At 42.2% G+C, this 18,999-nt stretch overlaps 1 protein-coding gene across 1 annotated transcript in view; it reads left to right on the forward strand.

The window, feature by feature from the left end:
• ATP6V0E1 (ATPase H+ transporting V0 subunit e1) overlaps positions 1-18,014 on the forward strand; it is a 34,869-nt gene extending 16,855 nt beyond the window's left edge. The window contains exons 3-4 of the mRNA XM_082623873.1: positions 9,351-9,480; positions 17,922-18,014. Of these exons, the coding sequence (XP_082479999.1) occupies positions 9,351-9,444 (94 nt within the window). The 3' untranslated portion in view covers positions 9,445-9,480; positions 17,922-18,014. The remainder of the gene's footprint in view (positions 1-9,350; positions 9,481-17,921) is intronic.
• Positions 18,015-18,999: the final 985 nt, after the last annotated feature.

Raw genomic sequence — 18,999 nt, forward strand, 5'->3', positions numbered from 1 at the left:
GGTAAACCCATCCAAATATTTTTCAGTTCATATGTTATACTTTTTAGTTCTAGAATTTCCATTTGGTTCTTTTTTAAAGTTTTAACTTATTTTCTGAGATTCCCAATGTGTTCATTCTTTATAGCCAATTTTTCTTTTAAGTCCTTAAACATACTTATAATGCTGTTTTGTTTTGAGTTTGTTTTAGATCAATAAACACCTTTATTACATGAGCTAACATAGGAAGGAGGAGGATTTCTTTGCTTTTCTGGGCCTTGATTTTCCTCAGAACTCCAGCTCCTTGCCCTCTAGTACATAGCCATTTGCAGACCACACCACACCTACTTTAGAGACATTACCTTTTAACTGCATCATCTGTGTCATTTTGGACTCAGCTTCTGTTGATTCCTTTGTCCTTGATTGTTGATTACATTTCTTGGGTTTTTTGCATGTGTGTTTTTTACTAAATGCTAGATATTGTAGATGATAGACATTCTGGATTCTACTTTGTTCCTCTGAAAAACGTTAAATTTTTTCTAACAAACAGTTAAATTATTAATTGATCACCTTAAACCTGTGGAGGGTTGGTTTTACACTTTGTTGGGCGGATCTATTTCAGTTTTTGCCCTTAGAGTGAGTTCTCCATTAAGATGTGGCCCTTCTGAGGTTTCAGTGGAAAGTCTGAGGTGTTTACCAAAGCCCCTCTAACTTCAGACTCCCTCTTTCGCTGTTGTACGCAGCAGTGGAAATCTCTGCTCTGTTTTTTCGGCCTTCTGGGTGTTTTCCACCACTCCTTGGCATTTGCATTCATGGTTCAGGGATGAGCCAAGGAGTTAAGGGGAATTTATACACAGGTTTTGGGGCTCCCCTTTGTGACACATCTTTTTGTGTGGTTTCCCCTCTTAATTTCTAACTGCTCTCGCAGCTCTGAACTTCATCTGTTGATACCTCAATCCAATAAGACTGCAGGGTTTTGCTTGAGCTTCACACGGACTGGACAGTGTCCTCAGGGGAAATGCTGTATAAAGCTTCCTTCCTTCTTTCAAGGATTGAATCCCTTCTAGTCTCTACCTGCTTTGGACACGCTTTAGTACCATCAGTTAGTTGTTTTCATATTTTGTTCAGAGTTTATAATTGCCATCTATAGAATGAGTCTGATACAAGCTACTCTGCTATTACCAGAACCAGAACTTTACCTGTTGACCTTTTTTATTTTCAGGTATTATATTTTTCATTTCTATAGGAGTTCTTTTTGCTGCTTTTATAGTTTTGTTTTCCCTCCCTCCCTATCCCCTCCTTCCCCCTCTCCCTCCCTTTCCTCCTTCTTTCTTTCTCCCTGCACGTGTTTTAAGTGAATCTTATTTCTTAAAACATAGTAGACAGTTTATTTTTAGTGCATATCTGATAATTCCATTTTCTGAAGTCCCTTTAGGTTTGTGTCTGCTCTTTTCTATCTCTCACTCATGGTGTCTTGTTTCCATATGCATTTAGTTATATTTGACTGCCATCTGTCCATTTTCCCCATAGTGTTTTTTTGGGTTTTTTCTTTTGACTGTGCCACACGGCTTGCAGGATCTTAGTTCCCTTACCAGGAATTGAACCTGGGCCCTCGGCAATGAAAGTGCAGAGTCCTAACCACTGGACCACCAGGGAATTCTCTGTTTTCCTTATAGTTTTATATGTATGACTTCTTTGGGGCCTGTTATGAGGGTGGGCTCTTCCAGAAAGTATTTACATTGCTTCTGCCAGGCGCCTAAGGCCATCACGAGTGTGGCATTAAATTAAGTAAAATTCTTGGTATGTTCTTTTTTAAACCCATGTAGTTGGCAAGCCTCATGAAGACCAGTTCTCAGTGGCAGTGTTTTTCTCCTTCCTTTTTGGTGTTTGTATTTGAGACAGTTGATTTTCCTAGCATTCCACTTAAGGGGGTTGTTTGATTTTTTCCTTACCTTGAGACAGAATCCTTTGGGGTCTTAGCTTTTTTGGGGTGTGTGGGTGAAACTTTCATTAGACTTTCTACCTTCAATGGGCCCTGGGCTTTGTCTACTGTTTTTCATGCCCTGTGATGCCTGAAAATAAAAGCTGAAGTTAATCTGGTTTAGTGTATGCTCTCAAAGTATGGAACGCAACCTGTAGTCACTTAATTTTCCTCTCTGGGTACTTGCCTTCACTTAGTTTTTTGGTCTGAGACTTGCTTACATTTCTCTCATGTATTCATGTAAAATATTTGGATGTCTTGATTGTTAATAGTGGAAAGGAAATCTAGGTACCTGGCCCAGCATATTATTATCTACTATATTAAAAGGTTTATTTTTCTTACTCTGACCATATAATCTTTTCATTTATAATTTGGCAGATAAGAGAATTTGAACTGAAAGGCCTAGTATAGAAAGTATGGAGAAAAGAAAGGAAAAGATAATTCAACTTTAGAGCTGGCAAAAATAGGGCATATTCCTATTTTTGTATTGTAGTAGTGAAAGGGCCATAGCAGAGATACAGTTAGCATCAGGTTAATGGAAAGTAAGTTTATGCCTTCTCATCTGGAGCTTAGGGTCCTCTTCCAAACTCCCATGGCTATGGCAGAACTAAGCTCCTTGTGGTTGTAGGACTGAGGTCCCATTTCCTTGGCTTGGGTATTAGTTGGGGGCTGCTCTCAGCTCCTAGATGACATTCACATTCCTTGCCATGTAGCTCCTCCATCTTCAAAGCTAGCAAGAGAGAATCTTCCTTTGTGTCAAATCCTCCTCATCCTGTAGCTGTCTGGGTCCAATAAGGAGGTAGCAACCACACAGTAGGTTAAACACAGGAAGTTTAATGTAATTATTCACTATGGCAGAAGAGTAACTATAAGATAGAAGGAAACTCCATATGGTACCCTAGGGCTCAGGGAGAGTACCCAAGCAAGGACAAACTTGGAAAGAATTCAGACCTTGTTGGAGAAGGTGTAGTTCAGCCGACCAGATAGCAGAGAAGTTCATTAGTTTGGCCAGGCTGGAGTTGGTCTGGAGTTGCTGGGCAAGCAGTTGGCCACCCTCTGAGTGCAGGTAGCAGAGCAGGCTGGAGAGATCAGTGGCCTGGGTGTGTAGTGGGAATTCTTGTGCCAGTGTGAGCAGGAGGACTTCAAAGCATGTAGGCCAAGCAGGGGCTCTGGTTTTCATGTCGAGAGGGCTGCAGAAAGGTTATTTCCAGGCCAAGTCTCTAGATCAAAGAGCAGCCGTGTTCTGGGCCAGAGCCTGTGCAGATTCCACCAAATGTCCTCATACCCACTCCCCCAACTTCTAGCCCATGCTGTGTCCCTTCAGCTACCTCTGCTGAGAAAGCTTAACATCGTGCTCACTTTAAAGGAGAAAAAGGGATTCAGTTTTTTATTACAGAGCACATATTAAAGGGTGCGTTGCAAGATGGTTGGCAATGAATTAATAAGTGATTCACGCACTCCAAATGTCCTTCATCAGGAAGAGTCCTGTCCCTTTTAGGAGCTCACCTGATTAGGTCATGCTCACTCAAGGTAATTTCTCTTTCTTTTTTTTTTAAATTGAAGTATAGTTGCTTTACAGTGTTTCAGGTGTACAGCAAAGTGATTCAGTTATACATATACATATATATATATACACACACATATATATACTTTTTCAGATTTTTTTCCATTATAGGTTATTACAGGATATTGAATATAGTTCCCTGTACTGCACAGTAGGTCTTTGCTGGTTATCTATTTCATATATAGTAGTGTGTATCTGTTAACCTCAAGCTCCTAATTTATCCCTCCCCTTCTCCCTATGGTAACCATAAGTTTGTTTTCTATGTCTGTGAATCTGTTTTTGTTTTATAAATAAGTTCCTTTGTATCATTTTTTTAAGATTCCACATATGAGTGATATCATATGATATTTGTCTTTCTCCGTCTGACTTACTTCGTATAGTAATCTCTAGGTCCATCCATATTGCTGCAAATGGCATTGTTTCATTCTTTTTTATGGCTGAGTAATATTCCATTTGTGTGTGTGTGTGTGTGCGCGTGCATGTGCACATCTTCTTTATCCATACATCAGTTGATAGAAATTTCCCTTAAAGCCAGCTGTATCTTTTTTTTTTTTTAGGTATAGTTGATGTATAATATTATATAAGTTTCAGGTGTACAACATGGTGATTCACAATGTTTAAAGGTTATATTCCATTTATAGTTATTATAAAATATTGGCTGTATTTCCTGTGTTGTATAGTACATCCTTGTAGCTAATTTTATACATAATAGTTTGTATCTCTTAATTCCCAACCCTTATATTGCCCCTCCCCCCTTCCTCTCCCCATTGGTAACCACTAGTTTGTTCTCTATATCTGTGAGTCTGTTTCTATTTTGTTATATTCACTAGTTTGTTTTATTTTTTAAATTTCACATGTGATATACAGTATTTGTCTTTCTCTGTCAAGCCAGCTGTATCTTATAATCTAATCACGGCAGTGACTGTCCCTACATATCCACCATCCCCTGTTTATACAGGGTGTGTACGCAAGGGGATGGGAATTTTGGGCAACATCTTAGAATTCTGCCTACTGCAGAGCAAGTGGGTGCGGGAGAGGAGGTGGAGATGAGCATGACTCAGTGCAGCATGAGAAACTCCTTTGTAAAGTAAAATAGGTTGTACTTCATTCTGTGGCTTGAATGCATTTTTAGCTGTCTCACAGAGAAAGAGAAGGAATAAGTAGTATTTATTGAACACCTATTTGTCAGCTACTACACGGAGCACTTTCATATATTATTCCTTTAATTCTTTTTTTTTTAATATAAATTTATTTATTTATTTTTGGTTGCGTTGGGTCTTTGTTGCTGTGCCTGGGCTTTCTCTAGTTGTGGCGAGTGGGGCTATTCTTTGTTGCGGTGCGTGGGATTCTCATTGTGGTGGCTTCTCTTGTTGCAGAGCATGGGCTCTAGGTGCACAGGCTTCAGTAGTTGTGGCACACAGGCTCAGTAGTTGTGGCGCACAGGCTTAGTTGCTCCGCGGCATGTGGGATCTAACTGGACCAGGGCTCGAACTCGTGTCCCCTGCATTGGCAGGCGGATTCTTAACCACTGCGCCACCAGGGAAGCCCTTTTTGTTTTTTTCATATTTACTTATTTATTTGGCTGTGCCAGGTCTTAGTTGTGGCACGCGGGATCTTCGTTGCCGCATATCGGATCTTAGTTGCAGCATGCGGGATCTAGTTCCCTGACCAGGGATCAAACCCAGGCCCCCTGCATTGGGAGTGCGGAGTTTTAACCGCTGGACCACCAGGGATGTCCCTCCTTTAATTCTTAATATCTTGAGGCAGGGATTATTATCTTCATTTTACAAAAGGGGAAACTGAGGCTCGGGGTTGTAAGCTCACTTGCTTGGAGTCACTCCACTAATATTTGATGTAGTTAAAATTAAAATCCAACCCTGTCTAATACTGAATCCCATATTTTCTAATAGTGTATAATAACACTGCTGCCCTTGAAAGAATTTGCGTCATTGGATTGGGATAAGGATATTTGACAGAGGTCATCTCGATAGAGACAGGGCAAGTCACTTCTCTGCTGTTTCTTAAGGAGGTGATAGAGGTTACTCCTATCATGGCCCTCGCTGGAGGGACAGCAGATCAGAAGAGAGGTCCTAGCTGGACTTCCCTATTCCAGCAGGGAAGCTGAGCAGTTATCCGCTTGACCTGTGCATCACTGAGAAGTAACCATGCCTCTGTTCTCTGTTCTCATATCTGAATGTGGAACAAAAGAACAAAGCAGGATTTGAGAAAGCTCAGTATATAGCCTTTTCTGTGGGGAGGACGTATTTTGTGCTTGAAGAATTCTAATAATCAAGAGCTGGGCTCAAGATAAGTGGCCAGGAGTGTTTGTAGATGAAGTACCCTCTGCCTCTCTCTTCCAGAGCATACTCTGCCCCCACCCTTGGTTTGTCTCTCACAAGCTCATGAGCCCCTGGGGGCAGGGTTGGGGGGTTGGCCCCTCAGCTGATTCCTCTGGGCATCCTTAGGGCCTGACGATGGAGCATGGCATTGGTAAATGAACATGGAATAAAAGAGGAACTCCTAGGCTGCCTGATCTGTTTCATCCTTAATACCCCGTGGAAGCAGTCTGGTATCACGGGACTCAGAAGTCCTGGGTTCCCTTTCCAGCTCTATCCCTGATTCGCTGTGGGAGTATTAAGCTCCCTAGGACATAGTTTCTTTGCTGTTAAAATGAGGACGGTGAACTTGACCTCTGGTGCATTCCAGCTCTTCAGTTCTCTGAAAGTTGTTACCGTGCCATAGCCGCCTTGGTAGTTTGAATAAGCTCAGAAGGTTAGTTATTGGGCTGGACTTCAGGTTGTGGAGACATGTGGAACAGTTTGGGCAAATATGAAGAGTACATTTAGTTCTATTTTCTTGGACACGTGAAGTAACAGATTCATTGGAATATGATCTCTTTCTCCACCCACTTCCATCAATTCAGAGTGGATTTTTTTTTTTTTTCTCCTTCCAGTTCTCCCCACTGTGTTTATCAGCTTTAAAGAAAACTCTGAAATCAGGCAGTAATCAGAAGGGCAGACGCAGAGCTCATCTGGTTAGAGGGGGGAATTTCCTCCAGGAAATTTCAAATGAACTGACCTGGGCTGTTTCCCAAGGAATTTTCTTGAACTTTGGTTCGCTGTTGTTGTTGTTTTAAGTAAGATGTTTTACTTGATTTGAAACATTAAAAACAGTGCGTAAAATTAAATTCAAAAAAGTTTCCGAATACTGATCTGAGCAAGCAGAGTGGACTTTGTTCTTGCTTCTGGATATTTCTTCTTTACCCCAGGTACCAAAGGCTCATGAGGGGCTTCATCTATAGTTAGCAGATGGATTCTTTGTTTCCTTAACTCCCAGACAGTTTAGATTTAGCTAAACTGGTTGATGCTTTCTGCACTGTTGTCAGCTAAACTACTTCAGAAGGTCACTTTTGTACAGAAGGTAACTTCTGTAAGAACATTCGTCTGACCTGGCTTTGGGTTCAGGAGCTGCTACCACCTAATCAGTGTTGTGACCACAGGCGAATCATTTCACCTCTCTCTGCCTCAATTTCCTTAACCATGTTGTGGGAGAATTAAAAGAAAGATCATTTGTGAAGTAGACCATCATTTTTTTTTTTTTTTAAAGCTCCCTGGGTGAATATAATGTGAAGTCAGAATTCAGAAGCATCGCTATCCCACATCGTACAAAGTACTGGGAGATGGTGTTGTTATTCAGTATCATACATTTTTGGTAAAGAGAGGCGACAGAGGCAAGGCTCTAACGTATTTTTTATTCAGCATTTCTAAGCACTGGCCAGTATTTCAGTCTGTCCTGAAAGGACGGACGACTGTTTGTACTGTCTGCTTCCATTGCCTGCTGGGATCGGGAAAGTCCTGGGTCTGTGTGGAATTTTCCATGACTCTCAGCTCTGCACCATTACTGTTCACTGCAGTCACAGCTCTTCAGTGTGTCTGCCTGTGTTACCCTCCTCTTTCTTTTTTTCAGGTAGATGTTAAACCTCAACTACAAGTATGGGTATTTTGTTTGCGTCAAATATTGTAGTTCTAAGGACGGATCAGAGTCTCATCTGAATTTTTTGTTTATAAAGTGAGTCAGCTTGAGATAGCTATCTTGGCTGGATGTCCTCAGGTGTCACGTTTCCTGTCACAGAACCACCTCCTGTTGGGCTGGGGTGGGGAGTGCGGGGACATTGTTTCTGTAGGTGAAGCTGCTGGCGCTGGTAGATTTCTCCAGCAGTCTGATCATTGCTGATCAGAATCAGCTTTTTGATCCTTTTATTGGAAGAGTTCTAAAAATTACAGCAAATGGAAGAAAAGAGATCCAGCCAGACAATGGTGCGTTTGGCTGGCTCCCCTCTTCTAGGGGAATTTAAAGTCCTAAAATTGTAGAAGGAGACTACAGGATAGCTGAGGCAGGATAGCTCCTTTCCCTTAGAAAGCAGGTCCCTGTATCCCATGCAGAGAGGACAGCGGTATCAGATTATGATGCTAAAATCCATCCTCCAAGATCAGTAGTGGTTGGAGTCTGGGCCTGTTTACCAGACCCCCTCCCCCCAGACGAGAGCAATTCTAATTTCTAATTTAAACAAAAACTCATGTATTTTGAATAGGAATTAAAGGCACTGTGTGTTCTGCTTCATTCTGTGCTCGCCTGCAGCAGTACCTTCTCGGAAAGGCCTTCCTGACCACCCCATCAAAGGAGTACCACCTCCATCGTGCTGTGTTCCTTCGCCTCACTTTATTTCCTTCCTGACGTTCCGTCCCGTTAAGCTTTGTGAGGGCAGTAGCATTTCATTTTCTCCTTTGTATTCCTGGGGCCTGGAACCTAGCAGGTGCTCATTAAATATTTGTTTAATAAAGTAAAACATGGAATGGTTTGAATAGCCAGCTGTTTATTTGCTGTCTTTCTGTTGAGTCGTACGAGTTCTTTGTATATTTTGGATATTAGCCCCTTATCAGATATATGATTTGCAAATGTTTTACTGTCTTTCTTTTTGTTCTTTGCTTTGGTCTTAGTTCAGTGATTCTCAAACTTCACTGAGTATATGAATTCCTATATCAGATACAAAACCATTTATTCAGAACTTTGTGAGCAGTAGAAGAAAACTTTAAAGACAATTTTGGCTATGTGCTGTTTTGCACTTCCAACCCTGAGGTAAATATGTAACACCATCATACTTCCTCCATAATCGGTCTGTGATACAGAGGAATACCTTGTTACTTAGATCTGAAGTAAGCAGGGGGAGTTAGATGCCCATTTGGTTCAGCTCCACTACTGCCCAAAAGATATGCAACACGTTTTAGTGGTGATGGTGATGAGAGAAGGGGTGCTCAAGTGATATAGTCTAATTGGGAGACAGTGGGCTGAAATTTAACCTTGGCTATACCAGTAAAAATGGATGTGTCATTTTGGTTGTGGGTCTTAGCATTTGGAGAATGGATAAAGTAAAGTAAACTGATTTTTCCTGAGCCCAGAAGTTGTGATGATGATAAGCTGAGATTAGGCAAAAACACTCTGAGGTGACGATATCATACGAATTCAGGAAATCTTGACTACTTGGAAAGGGAATTAAGAAAAAGAGAAAAGAGACATAGTATGATGAAGCCTCACTGCTTTGTCAGTAATGTATCAAAGGAAGGGAGGGTGTGTACTGTGAAGGCTTTTCTTACAAGACATGCTTCCATTAGCACAATGTGCTTTATGAACTTTAAGTGTATTGAAGGTTTGGTCTGAACAGAATAGATTTAAATTCTACTAAAGCACTTTTCTCATCCTAATGTAAAATGGTCCCGTTCCAACATGATTTCACCACTCTCTGTTGTCCTTCCTCCCCCGTTATTTTTTTAGTTGGCTGATTGCAATTCTGGCCCAACTCAACCCTCTCTTTGGACCGCAGTTGAAAAATGAAACCATCTGGTACCTCAAGCATCATTGGCCTTGAGTAAGAAGACCTGCTCGCCAGTGCTCAGTCATTGAGGTGACTATGCCCTTGACCTTTCACATCAGTGTTGTCAATCGGTCAGCTAGAGTTTGCCTGGACTTTTCCTCATTTTAACACCTGGCAAGGGCAGGCTGCTGAAAGCAAACACAATCTGAATTGCAGAAATAGATTTGGAACGTAGGCCATTCACTTTTACCAAAGGATTTATCCATAAGATTCTTTTAAATTGTATTCTTACCCAGCCAGTTAAATAAATTATGTTTGCATGTGGTCTTTCAGACACAGATCAGGAATGTGACTATTTGTACTTGGTATTTTGAGATTTAGCAACTTTACGTGGCTGACAGATTTTAGATGAAGGGCATCTGTGAATGCTTTGGACAGAGAGAGACAGATGCTTTTTGAAAATTGGTCTCAAAATTGCAGGTTTCGTTTGCTTCTGAGGATCAGGGAAGTAAGGAGTGGTGTAGTGGAGTGATTTATTCACTGGCCAAGAGTCAGAAAGCCTGTCATTTCATTGGTTCTTCAGTCTCCATTACTATGTTAACTGGAGGTTAGCGCTAAATGTTTGACTAGATTGAGGTTCAGCTTTTTTGGCAAGGGTATTTCAGTGGTTCTGTGAACTTCACATTGCCTTCTGTCAGGAGAGACGTGATGTCTGGCTGTCTGGTCGTTAGAGATGCCAAGGTGATCAGTGGGTTCTGGTCCCTCCAGGTGTAAAGGCCTCTGTCAACCTTTATCCAGTGATTTTATCCACTGATGATCTTAACCTGAATGAAGCATTGCAGTAGAAATTGCAAAAATGGTGATTTTCTAGTTTTTGTTATTACTTCCATATTTGATTAGGTGAAATATTTCTATAAAAATGAACTTTTCCTGGACTTCCCTGGTGGCGCAGTGGTTAAGAATCCTCCTGCCAATGCAAGGGACATGGGTTCCAGCCCTGGTCTGGGAAGATCCCACATGCCACAGAGCAGCTAAGCCCTTGCGCCACAACTACTGAACCTGTGCTCTAGAGCCTGCGTGCCACAACTACTGAGCCCGTGTGCCACAACTACTGAAGCCCTCATGCCTAGAGCCCGTGCTCTGCAACAAGAGAAGCCATCACAATGAGAAGCCCGCACACCACAACGAAGAGAAGCCCCTGCTCACCACAACTAGAGAAAGCCTGCACGTAGCAACGAAGACCCAACACAGCCATAAATAAATAAATAAATAAACAAACAGACAAATAAATAAATTTTTTAAAAATGAACTTTTCCTTATCAACTAGAGTTACTACTAACCTTGAAATGTAGATCATGTAAGAAAGGTGGGATACACACTTAATCTTTTTCTTTTAATTTTCTTTTCTTTCTTTTTTACTTTAATTTGGCTGCGTTGGATCTTTGTTGCTGCATGTGGGCTTTCTCTAGTTGCGGCTAGCAGGGGCTACTCTTCGTTGCGGTGTGCGGGCTTCTTGTTGCGATGTCTTCTCTTGTTGCAGAGCATGGGCCCTAGAGCATGTGGGCTTCAGTAGTTCTGGCACATGGGCTCAGTAGTTGTGGCGCACGGGCTTAGTTGCTCCGCGGCATGTGGGATCTTCCCAGAATAGGGCTTGAACCCGTGTCCCCTGCATTGGCAGGCGGACTCTTAACTACTGTGCCACCAGGGAAGTCCCTCTTTTAGTTTTCAAAGTGAGTGACTTGGTGCCCAAGTTACTTCTGGGGTATTCAATGAGGTTTTCTTTCCTTTTCAATTTTAATCAATTAAATGTTTATTATCCTTTTTATATTCAGTTGTTCTTTCTTTGGCCCTGTGGGCACCTGTCTAGACTGGCTTCTATGTCCCTTTGATATTAGTCTTTGATAGTATTCTTTCTGGCAACATCAGGGTGTCCCAGACGTCTCTTGTATGTTTCTTGACTTGGAATCAGCTGTTCCTCTAATAAATTTCCCACTGAAAGGATTCCCTGGTTCACTAGTCAGTCCTCAAGCCCAGTTGGCCCTGTTTTTCTTTCAGTGGAAGTGGTATTTATAAACCATGATCTGATTGCTAGGTGCATTCATTTCTGTTGGGGTGTTGTTGCTTCTAAGCCTTTACAGTGGACAAAGCCAGGAAGTATGGATTTTTAAAAAGAAAAAAAAATCACGGGTTCATGTCAGTATTTCTAATTCAGATTTAACATTACAGGGTTTTTATTTGACTTCTTCAGTTTTATACTTGAATATCATTCACATATGCTGAAAATCTTGGCTCCTAAAGACAGTAACTTAATTACTTAATTTGATTATCATATAATATATATAAAATAGTTTCAAAATTACACCAATGTAACTACTAACTATAAGGTTATTGAATGCAGTTTAGGATTTCTTTGCTGCTTTATTTGTTCTTAGAACAAATAAAGAACAACATGCTGTTTTCTGTGGTCACTTGAAATTATTTCCTCTGGTGGTTATCAATTTGTTATACAGTTAGATTAAGATGATTTATTTTGTGTTCAGTTTATAGTAATTTTTTCCTTTTTTGGCTACATTTTTTGGAATATGTAAAACATTTCCAGAGTCAAAATTTTAAGTAAGATATATTCATAGAAGTCTATATCCTTCCAGTGTTTCATTGTGCAGAGATAAGCAAATACTTAGTGTGTGTGTGTGTGTGTGTGTGTGTGTATCCATCCTTCCCTGACACACACAGCTGTTACAGAAGAGATATCATATTACATATGCTATTCTGTACCTTGCTCTTTTTCACTGAACAATATGTCCTATCAGTGTATAGAGATCTTCCTTAATTCTTTTTATAGCCATTGATATCCTTTTGCATTATTTCCAGTCTTTTGTTATTATTGATAAAGCCACAGTGCCATCCTGTGTGTATGACATTTTGTATTTTTACCAGTTTTCTTTAGATTAGAGTCCTTGAAAATAGAATCTCTGTGTTAAAGGTATAATACTTTTTCCAGGTATTACTACATGCCCTTCTATAGGGATTGTACTATTTTTGCATTTCTACCAACAATGTATGTGAATTTCTATTTCCTCACAGCCTGGATTTTGCCAGCCTGATAGGTAGGCAGCCTTCTTTTTCCCTTAGAGTTCTGTCTGCCTAAAGGGGTTTTGATTCCCTTTTATATAGATATTTTTTTAAAATCTGATTTATATATATATATATATATATATAAAACCTCCCCCCCACCTTTTTTCCCCATCAAGTTCTGTTTTCTGTCCTTCCTCTTAACTATAGTGAATGTTAGGTAGTGGTATTGATTGGGGTTTAAAGCTAAGAACCTCAGGCCTCTCAGAGTGAGATCTTCATTCTAGCAATGCCTTTCACTTACCTTCTCTGAGCCTCATTTCCATCTCTTACCATAAGTAAATGGGGCCCACAGTGAATAACACTGTGTGTGTGGATCTGGTGTCATTTGCCCATTCTTTTCAGTTTCACGTTGTCTGTAACCTGAATGATGAATTCCTAATGTTGGCACTCTGGTCCACAGCACAAACTAGGACTGCTTGAAACCCTTATGTTAACGGTTGTTCCTTTAAAAGCAGAATGGCAGGAAATAGAGCACAGCCAGGCAGCCCTAGTTATGAGCATCATGTCCCATTGATTCCGTGTTTGAGATAGTGATTGTGGTGGTACTGTACCTCTAGTCCTATGGAGTTATCACATCAGGAGATCTAATCTAATCTAATCCTAACATTGGAGCAAACAGAACTCTCTTTTTAAAAAATTTTTATTTATTTATTTATTTATTTATTTTTGGCTGTGTAGGGTCTTCGTTGCTGCACGTGGGCTTTTCTCTAGTTGTGGCGAGTAGGGGCTACTCTTCATTGTGGTGCACGGGCTTCTCATCGCGGTGGCTTCTCTTGTTGTGGAGCACGGGCTCTAGGCGCGCGGGCTTCAGTAGTTGTGGCTCGCGGGCTCTAGAGCACAGGCTCAGTAGTTGTGGCACACGGGTGTAGTTGCTCCGTAGCATGTGGGATCTTCCCGGACCAGGGCTCGAACCCATGTCCCCTGCATTGGCAGGCGGATTCTTAACCACTGCACCACCAGGGAAGCCCATAAACAGAACTCTTAAGACAGGACCTCACTTTTCTTGGTGGTAAAATTCAAAGAATGAGCTAAATTCCCTTTAGAACTTTGAACTTTTACACAACTGTGGGATGATAAAGGAGTGCAGAAACCAGATTTAGGCCTGTGCTCAGCTGGTAAGGAAAAGTGTTCAATTCTGTATGTGATTCTTTGAGAGGCCAGATTTGGAAAGTAGGAGGTGTAAACCAGGCATGGTATTCAGCAGAGAAAAATGAGGAGCAGTCATGAAAGCTTTCAGACAATAATTCTATACAGATGAAATTGAATTGATCCTGAACAACACGGTTAAACAGCTAGCCGGTCCTTTGCTACTCTAAACACTTTAATTGCCGTGATTTTCTTTCATATGTTGATAGGCTGAGTTATAGCACATTATGTTTACTGGCTGGAAATCTTACCCAATACTTCAAAGAACTATGTTCACACCATCTCTGCCCCCTGCCAACCTTGGCTGCCTCTAGAGCCTCGATTCCTGAGATGCTTATGGAACTATCACATCAAGGTTGCTGTTTTTCCAATGTCCCATTTTCCTGCAGCTTTGGGGGTGTGATGCTTGTACAGAATCTCCTTGGAATGGCTTCAGACCAGTGTTCTGTAAGTTAGTTGGTTAACCGCATCACGGTGATAAGTTGAGATAAGCCTATATGGTTTACCGCAGTCCTAAAAGGGCAGGCATTCTATTTTATTCAAAGTCTGGACCGGAGAGGAATAGACTATTGGTAATTAGGCCTCTGCCCTGAGGAAGCTGTTTTTCTATGCATTCCAAAAATATTTGAGCGTCACGAGGTACATAGTACTGAGTGGGGATTTCAGAGGAGGCTGTGGACTCTGAAGGGGTTTGTGATCTGTTGAGAGGTTGGAATTAAGCCATACTTGTGAAAAGTTAAAACAGTGCAAGGTGTTTTATGGTTAAAAAGCCTGTCACAGTTTTCCCCGTCACCTAGAACCCATTCGATCGCTTCTTTCTCCTCTTCCTTGAATCCAGTTGAGCCTGTTATGTCACTTGTGTCTGCCTCTCTACTCTGTTCCTCTGTTGGGGACCCTACTATCTGACCCAGTCACTGCGGCTCTGAATTACTGCAGTGGCTCCTCATCTCGTCTGCCGGCCTCTACACTCAAGGTATCTACAAACCACCACCCTGTTTATCTTCCTGACATAGTACTTCCTGAAACACATCCTGCTTGCCCCAGAAACTTTGAGTAGCTTTCCGTGGGCTACAGCAGGGCTTTTTCTTAAACCCAAGGTCCCTGATTTTAATGGGTACGTGTCGCTTGGAATGCTGTATGTAACGTGTTGTCAGCACAGCTTGTCAGGGTCACCAAAGGTCCCATGAGCCACAAAAGATAAGAATGACTAGTCTGCAGATTCTGTCCCACTTTCTAACTTGGTGGTCAAGGCCTGCCTAGTTTGCCTTCCAACCACCTTCGCTGCTCTCTGCACAACTTTCTTCCGTGACCTACTGGTTCCAGCCATACCATTTTCATGCTCTTGACCTAATTAGCTTTACTTAGCTTTTCCTGCCTCACTACCCTACCGCAGTCATTAATGTAGAAGGCAGGTTAGTAAACACACTATTCAGCGAACATTCTGGTTTCTTGTCTCCACTCGCCCATTCTCTCTTAATTCTTTCTGATGTTTTCTCTGAGTGTCCAGCTTGCAAATCCTTGCACTTCCTTTCCTGGCCACTTGGCTTCCCAGAGATCTCTTCTTTCCTAAATGTATTTAGCGCTGCTGTTTTTGCCTTGAATTGTGAAACACTCAGGCCTTCATAGGTTGCTTAAATACCTCTTGTAGTTAATCTCCTACAATAAATACATACCTTACCATGAGAGTAAAGAAGGAATTATTTTGCGAAGTTATCTGAAATGAAAAAATAAAGATAAAAATGAGACCTCTTCTTTTTTGTTTAAAAAATATATATATTCACTCATCATCCTTCCCTGAATAGATTTCTTGATTCTAGCCTTAATATTTTTATGTTGTCTTCATTCTCAGTTTTATCTGAAAGTAGCCTTGTGATTCCTTTATTTTACAAAATGAGAACATGGACCCTTTGGTTGAGTTCCCCACCTCCACCCCAGAATGGCTATTTCATATCAGAGAGATGATTAGAATATATATGTGCTTCTTTAATTCACTCCAGAATCAAACCACAAGTCTAAGCCATAGAGCATAATGCTCGTTCACATTAATCTTAAACTGGTATCACTGAGCTTGAGGGAAGATTATTCCCTCTTTCTGTGTGGTTTTCCAAAAGTGAAGACCTGTTTTCCCCTTCTGTGATTGTTCATTCATCCAGAAAGGCCTAAACAGTGAGGAAGTCTGACCATATGCTCTTTTTTTTAAAAATAAATTTATTTATTTGTTTATTTATTTAATTTATTTTTGGCTGCGTTGGGTCTTCATTTCTGTGCGAGGGCTTTCTCTAGTTGCAGCGAGCGGGGGCCACTCTTCATCGCAGTGCGCGGGCCTCTCACTGTTGCGGCCTCTCTTGTTGCAGAGCACAGGCTCCAGACGCGCAGGCTCAGTAGTTGTGGCTCACGGGCCCAGTTGCTCCGCGGCATGTGGGACCTTCCCGGACCAGGGCTCGAACCCGTGTCCCCTGCATCGGCAGGCAGACTCCCAACCACTGCACCACCAGGGAAGCCCCCATATGCTCTTTTTTTTAAATTAATTCATTTATTATTTTTGGCTGCGTTGGGTCTTCATTGCTGCGCGCAGGCTTTCTCTAGTTGTGACTAGCAGGGGCTACTCTTCAATGCAGTTTGCAGGCTTCTCATTGCGGTAGCCTCTCGTGTTGTGGAGCGTGGGCTCTAGGTGCACAGGCTTCAGCAGTTGCAGCAGGTGGGCTCAGTAGTTGCGGCACGCGGGCCCTAGAGTGAGCAGGCTTCAGTAGTTGTGGCGTGCGGACTCTAGAGTGCAGGCTCAGTAGTTGTGGCGCACGGGCTTAGTTGCTCCGTGACTTGTGGGATCTAACTGGACCAGGGCTCAAACCTGTGTCCCTTGCATTAGCAGGCGGATTCTTAACCACTGCACCAGCAGGCAAGTCCCCTGACCATATGCTCTTCATAGGAACTTCACACACAAAACATTTGGATTCACTGCTTCACATATTCTCAAGTAAATTAATAATCTGCCTGGAACTCAGGTCTGTGCAGAGGGCTGTTCTGCTGGCCTAAGGAAGAGAAGAGAAAATGATCGTGAGATTAGAGGAAAGGTTTCATGAAGCCATGGAAGAAACCGGTAGCTCTGGTCATTGCCCCTACCTAGCCTGCTACGGTTATTTTCCTTAGTACGTGGTAAAAATGGTCCTCAAATTACATCTTCAGTTGACTGTTTGCACTGTCCTGCCCTAGTGGGTCCCCGGCAGTCTGGTGCATTCCACCATGGAGGGCGGCTGGCCTACCCAGCTTGCTCCAGTAAGAGCTACCAGCAAGCAGTCTCATGTCTGCTTCTGGGCACCTTGGCCCCGGAGCCTTGGGAAACCCGCCATTTAATCACCCGGCACTGGGGATTCTCCAGGGTGTGTGCCCACTGGCTTGGGAAATTGCAAGGGCCCGTGTGGTCTCCCTGTGGGCTTTGCGACCTCCAGCCTTCCAGACCTGCCTGCTGCAGCCGTGCCTCATCCCCACTTAACTAGCCCCTCACTCCGCCTGCACCTCCCTTAACACCCTGGAAAATGGTGGGCCACAACCAGCTTGTTTTCTTATCCACTAACTCGAGGCTTGTATGGAAATCACCTCTTAAAGACACTATTTAACTTTTATTTTCTCTTTATCTTTTCTCTTTAACTTCAAAAGTAGCACATATGGCTTTACTTATAAAGACGTTATACAATAAGCTTTGCGTGAAGGAGTTTTGTGACCGCTGTTAGCAGTCTGATGTGTGAAGATACCTATTTTAAATGTTTGCCAGCTCTGCAAAGGTGGTGTTGCAGCTTTAAGCTTCTAGAAGAAATCCTCATTTGTCACCTACACTTGGGGTGGCCAGAACGGTGAGCCATCTCGAGTAGCAAGGAGCCTGCTCTTTAGGAGTCTGACGCAGGGACCAGCTTGCCTGCCTGTGGGAGCGGAAGTACAAATACAGATTCTTGAAGCCCAAGGGAACTTGTCAGGTCCCAGTGCAACGGGTCTTAGTCAGCTCCACTCTTCCTGCTTTCTATGACACGGCCAAACCGGGACTTGGGATCCTCAGTTTAGCATTGTCCTTGGTAACTGGACTTATTGTCACAGCCCTGCAAAACCTGCCTGAACTTTCACGTTAACTGAGCCCACTTTCATTTAGGGAGCCTCTGTGTATTTAAAATTATTGGCCTGGTTGACTTTCTCGGTGTTACCCTTTTGCCCTCCTGAGGTTGGTGGAAAGGCCCAGTTACTGGAACGGTTTTGTTTTGCAGGTCACGAAGAGAACTCCTCTAGATGCAAAATCACCTCCATACCCAGACCACCTTCCTTGACTCGCCCACTTTGGCTGTCAGCTGCCTTAAACGTTCCCACCACATTTGAATATCTTATTCTACAATGCAGTATTTTTTCCTGTCACCTTTTTTACACTTTGATGAATGATGTGCCTATTGAATCTAAACTGTGCTGCCTCTATAAAATGTTTATGTACTGTTTGGAGATAGAAAGTGCTGTTCTTCTAAGAAATAACATTACTCTCTCCTGGGAAACTGGATTTGAAGATGGCTCCTGCCTGCTCACAACATGAGAATCAGCGAAGTGTTTAAAAACTATTACATGACAGTAAGACTCCAGTGGGGCAGTCAGTAGGAGAACATGTTCAGAGGGAAAATCTGTCCCACCAGAATTATACCAAAGTATATTTTCAGGATGAGTTTCTTATTTCTGCCCTCCTTTGGAATAAATTATTTTTCTGCTCTCTATGGAAATCTGGTTTCGGTGTTTGTTAAACTCATTTCTGTAAGCTCTTCTGTCTCTGGATAATGGCTTTCTGAAAAATGATTTTGTAGTCCAAACGTAGCTTGGATGGATTAACCTGGCTATGTAGTTTGAGATACCTGAGGAGTCTGGTAAGTACTGTTCTTAATCATCCGGTTAACACCTGAGTGCTTACTGTAGCCACTGGAGGAATCAAAGATGTGGAAATTGGGTCCCTGCAAATTCAAGAGCTGGAATGCTATTTGGGGAGGTTCATAATTCAAGGCCCCGTTTGACCATTGACCATAAACACGGGGTCATGCTGCTAAGCAGGTAGAGGGCTGGTGCCAGCCACAGGGACAAGCCAGAACCAGCAGTTCCTTGTACCACCTCACTATCAGAAATAGGACTGAAAAATCAAGTGGTTAAAAAGCCTGGGACGGGAACAATAATTCTGTGTTTCGGTAGCAGGCATCTCAATGATTCACTAACTTGGGGGCTTTATTAGTTTTAAGAAATTTAAAATGAAAATGGATCTAAATTTTCACCAGCTCATGGCTCTTTGACAGCCAGCCAAGAATGGGTTTCCTGTTT

Source organism: Mesoplodon mirus, assembly GCF_964341445.2.
Source record: "Mesoplodon mirus genome assembly, chromosome: 5".
Taxonomy (NCBI): Eukaryota; Metazoa; Chordata; class Mammalia; order Artiodactyla; family Ziphiidae; genus Mesoplodon; species Mesoplodon mirus.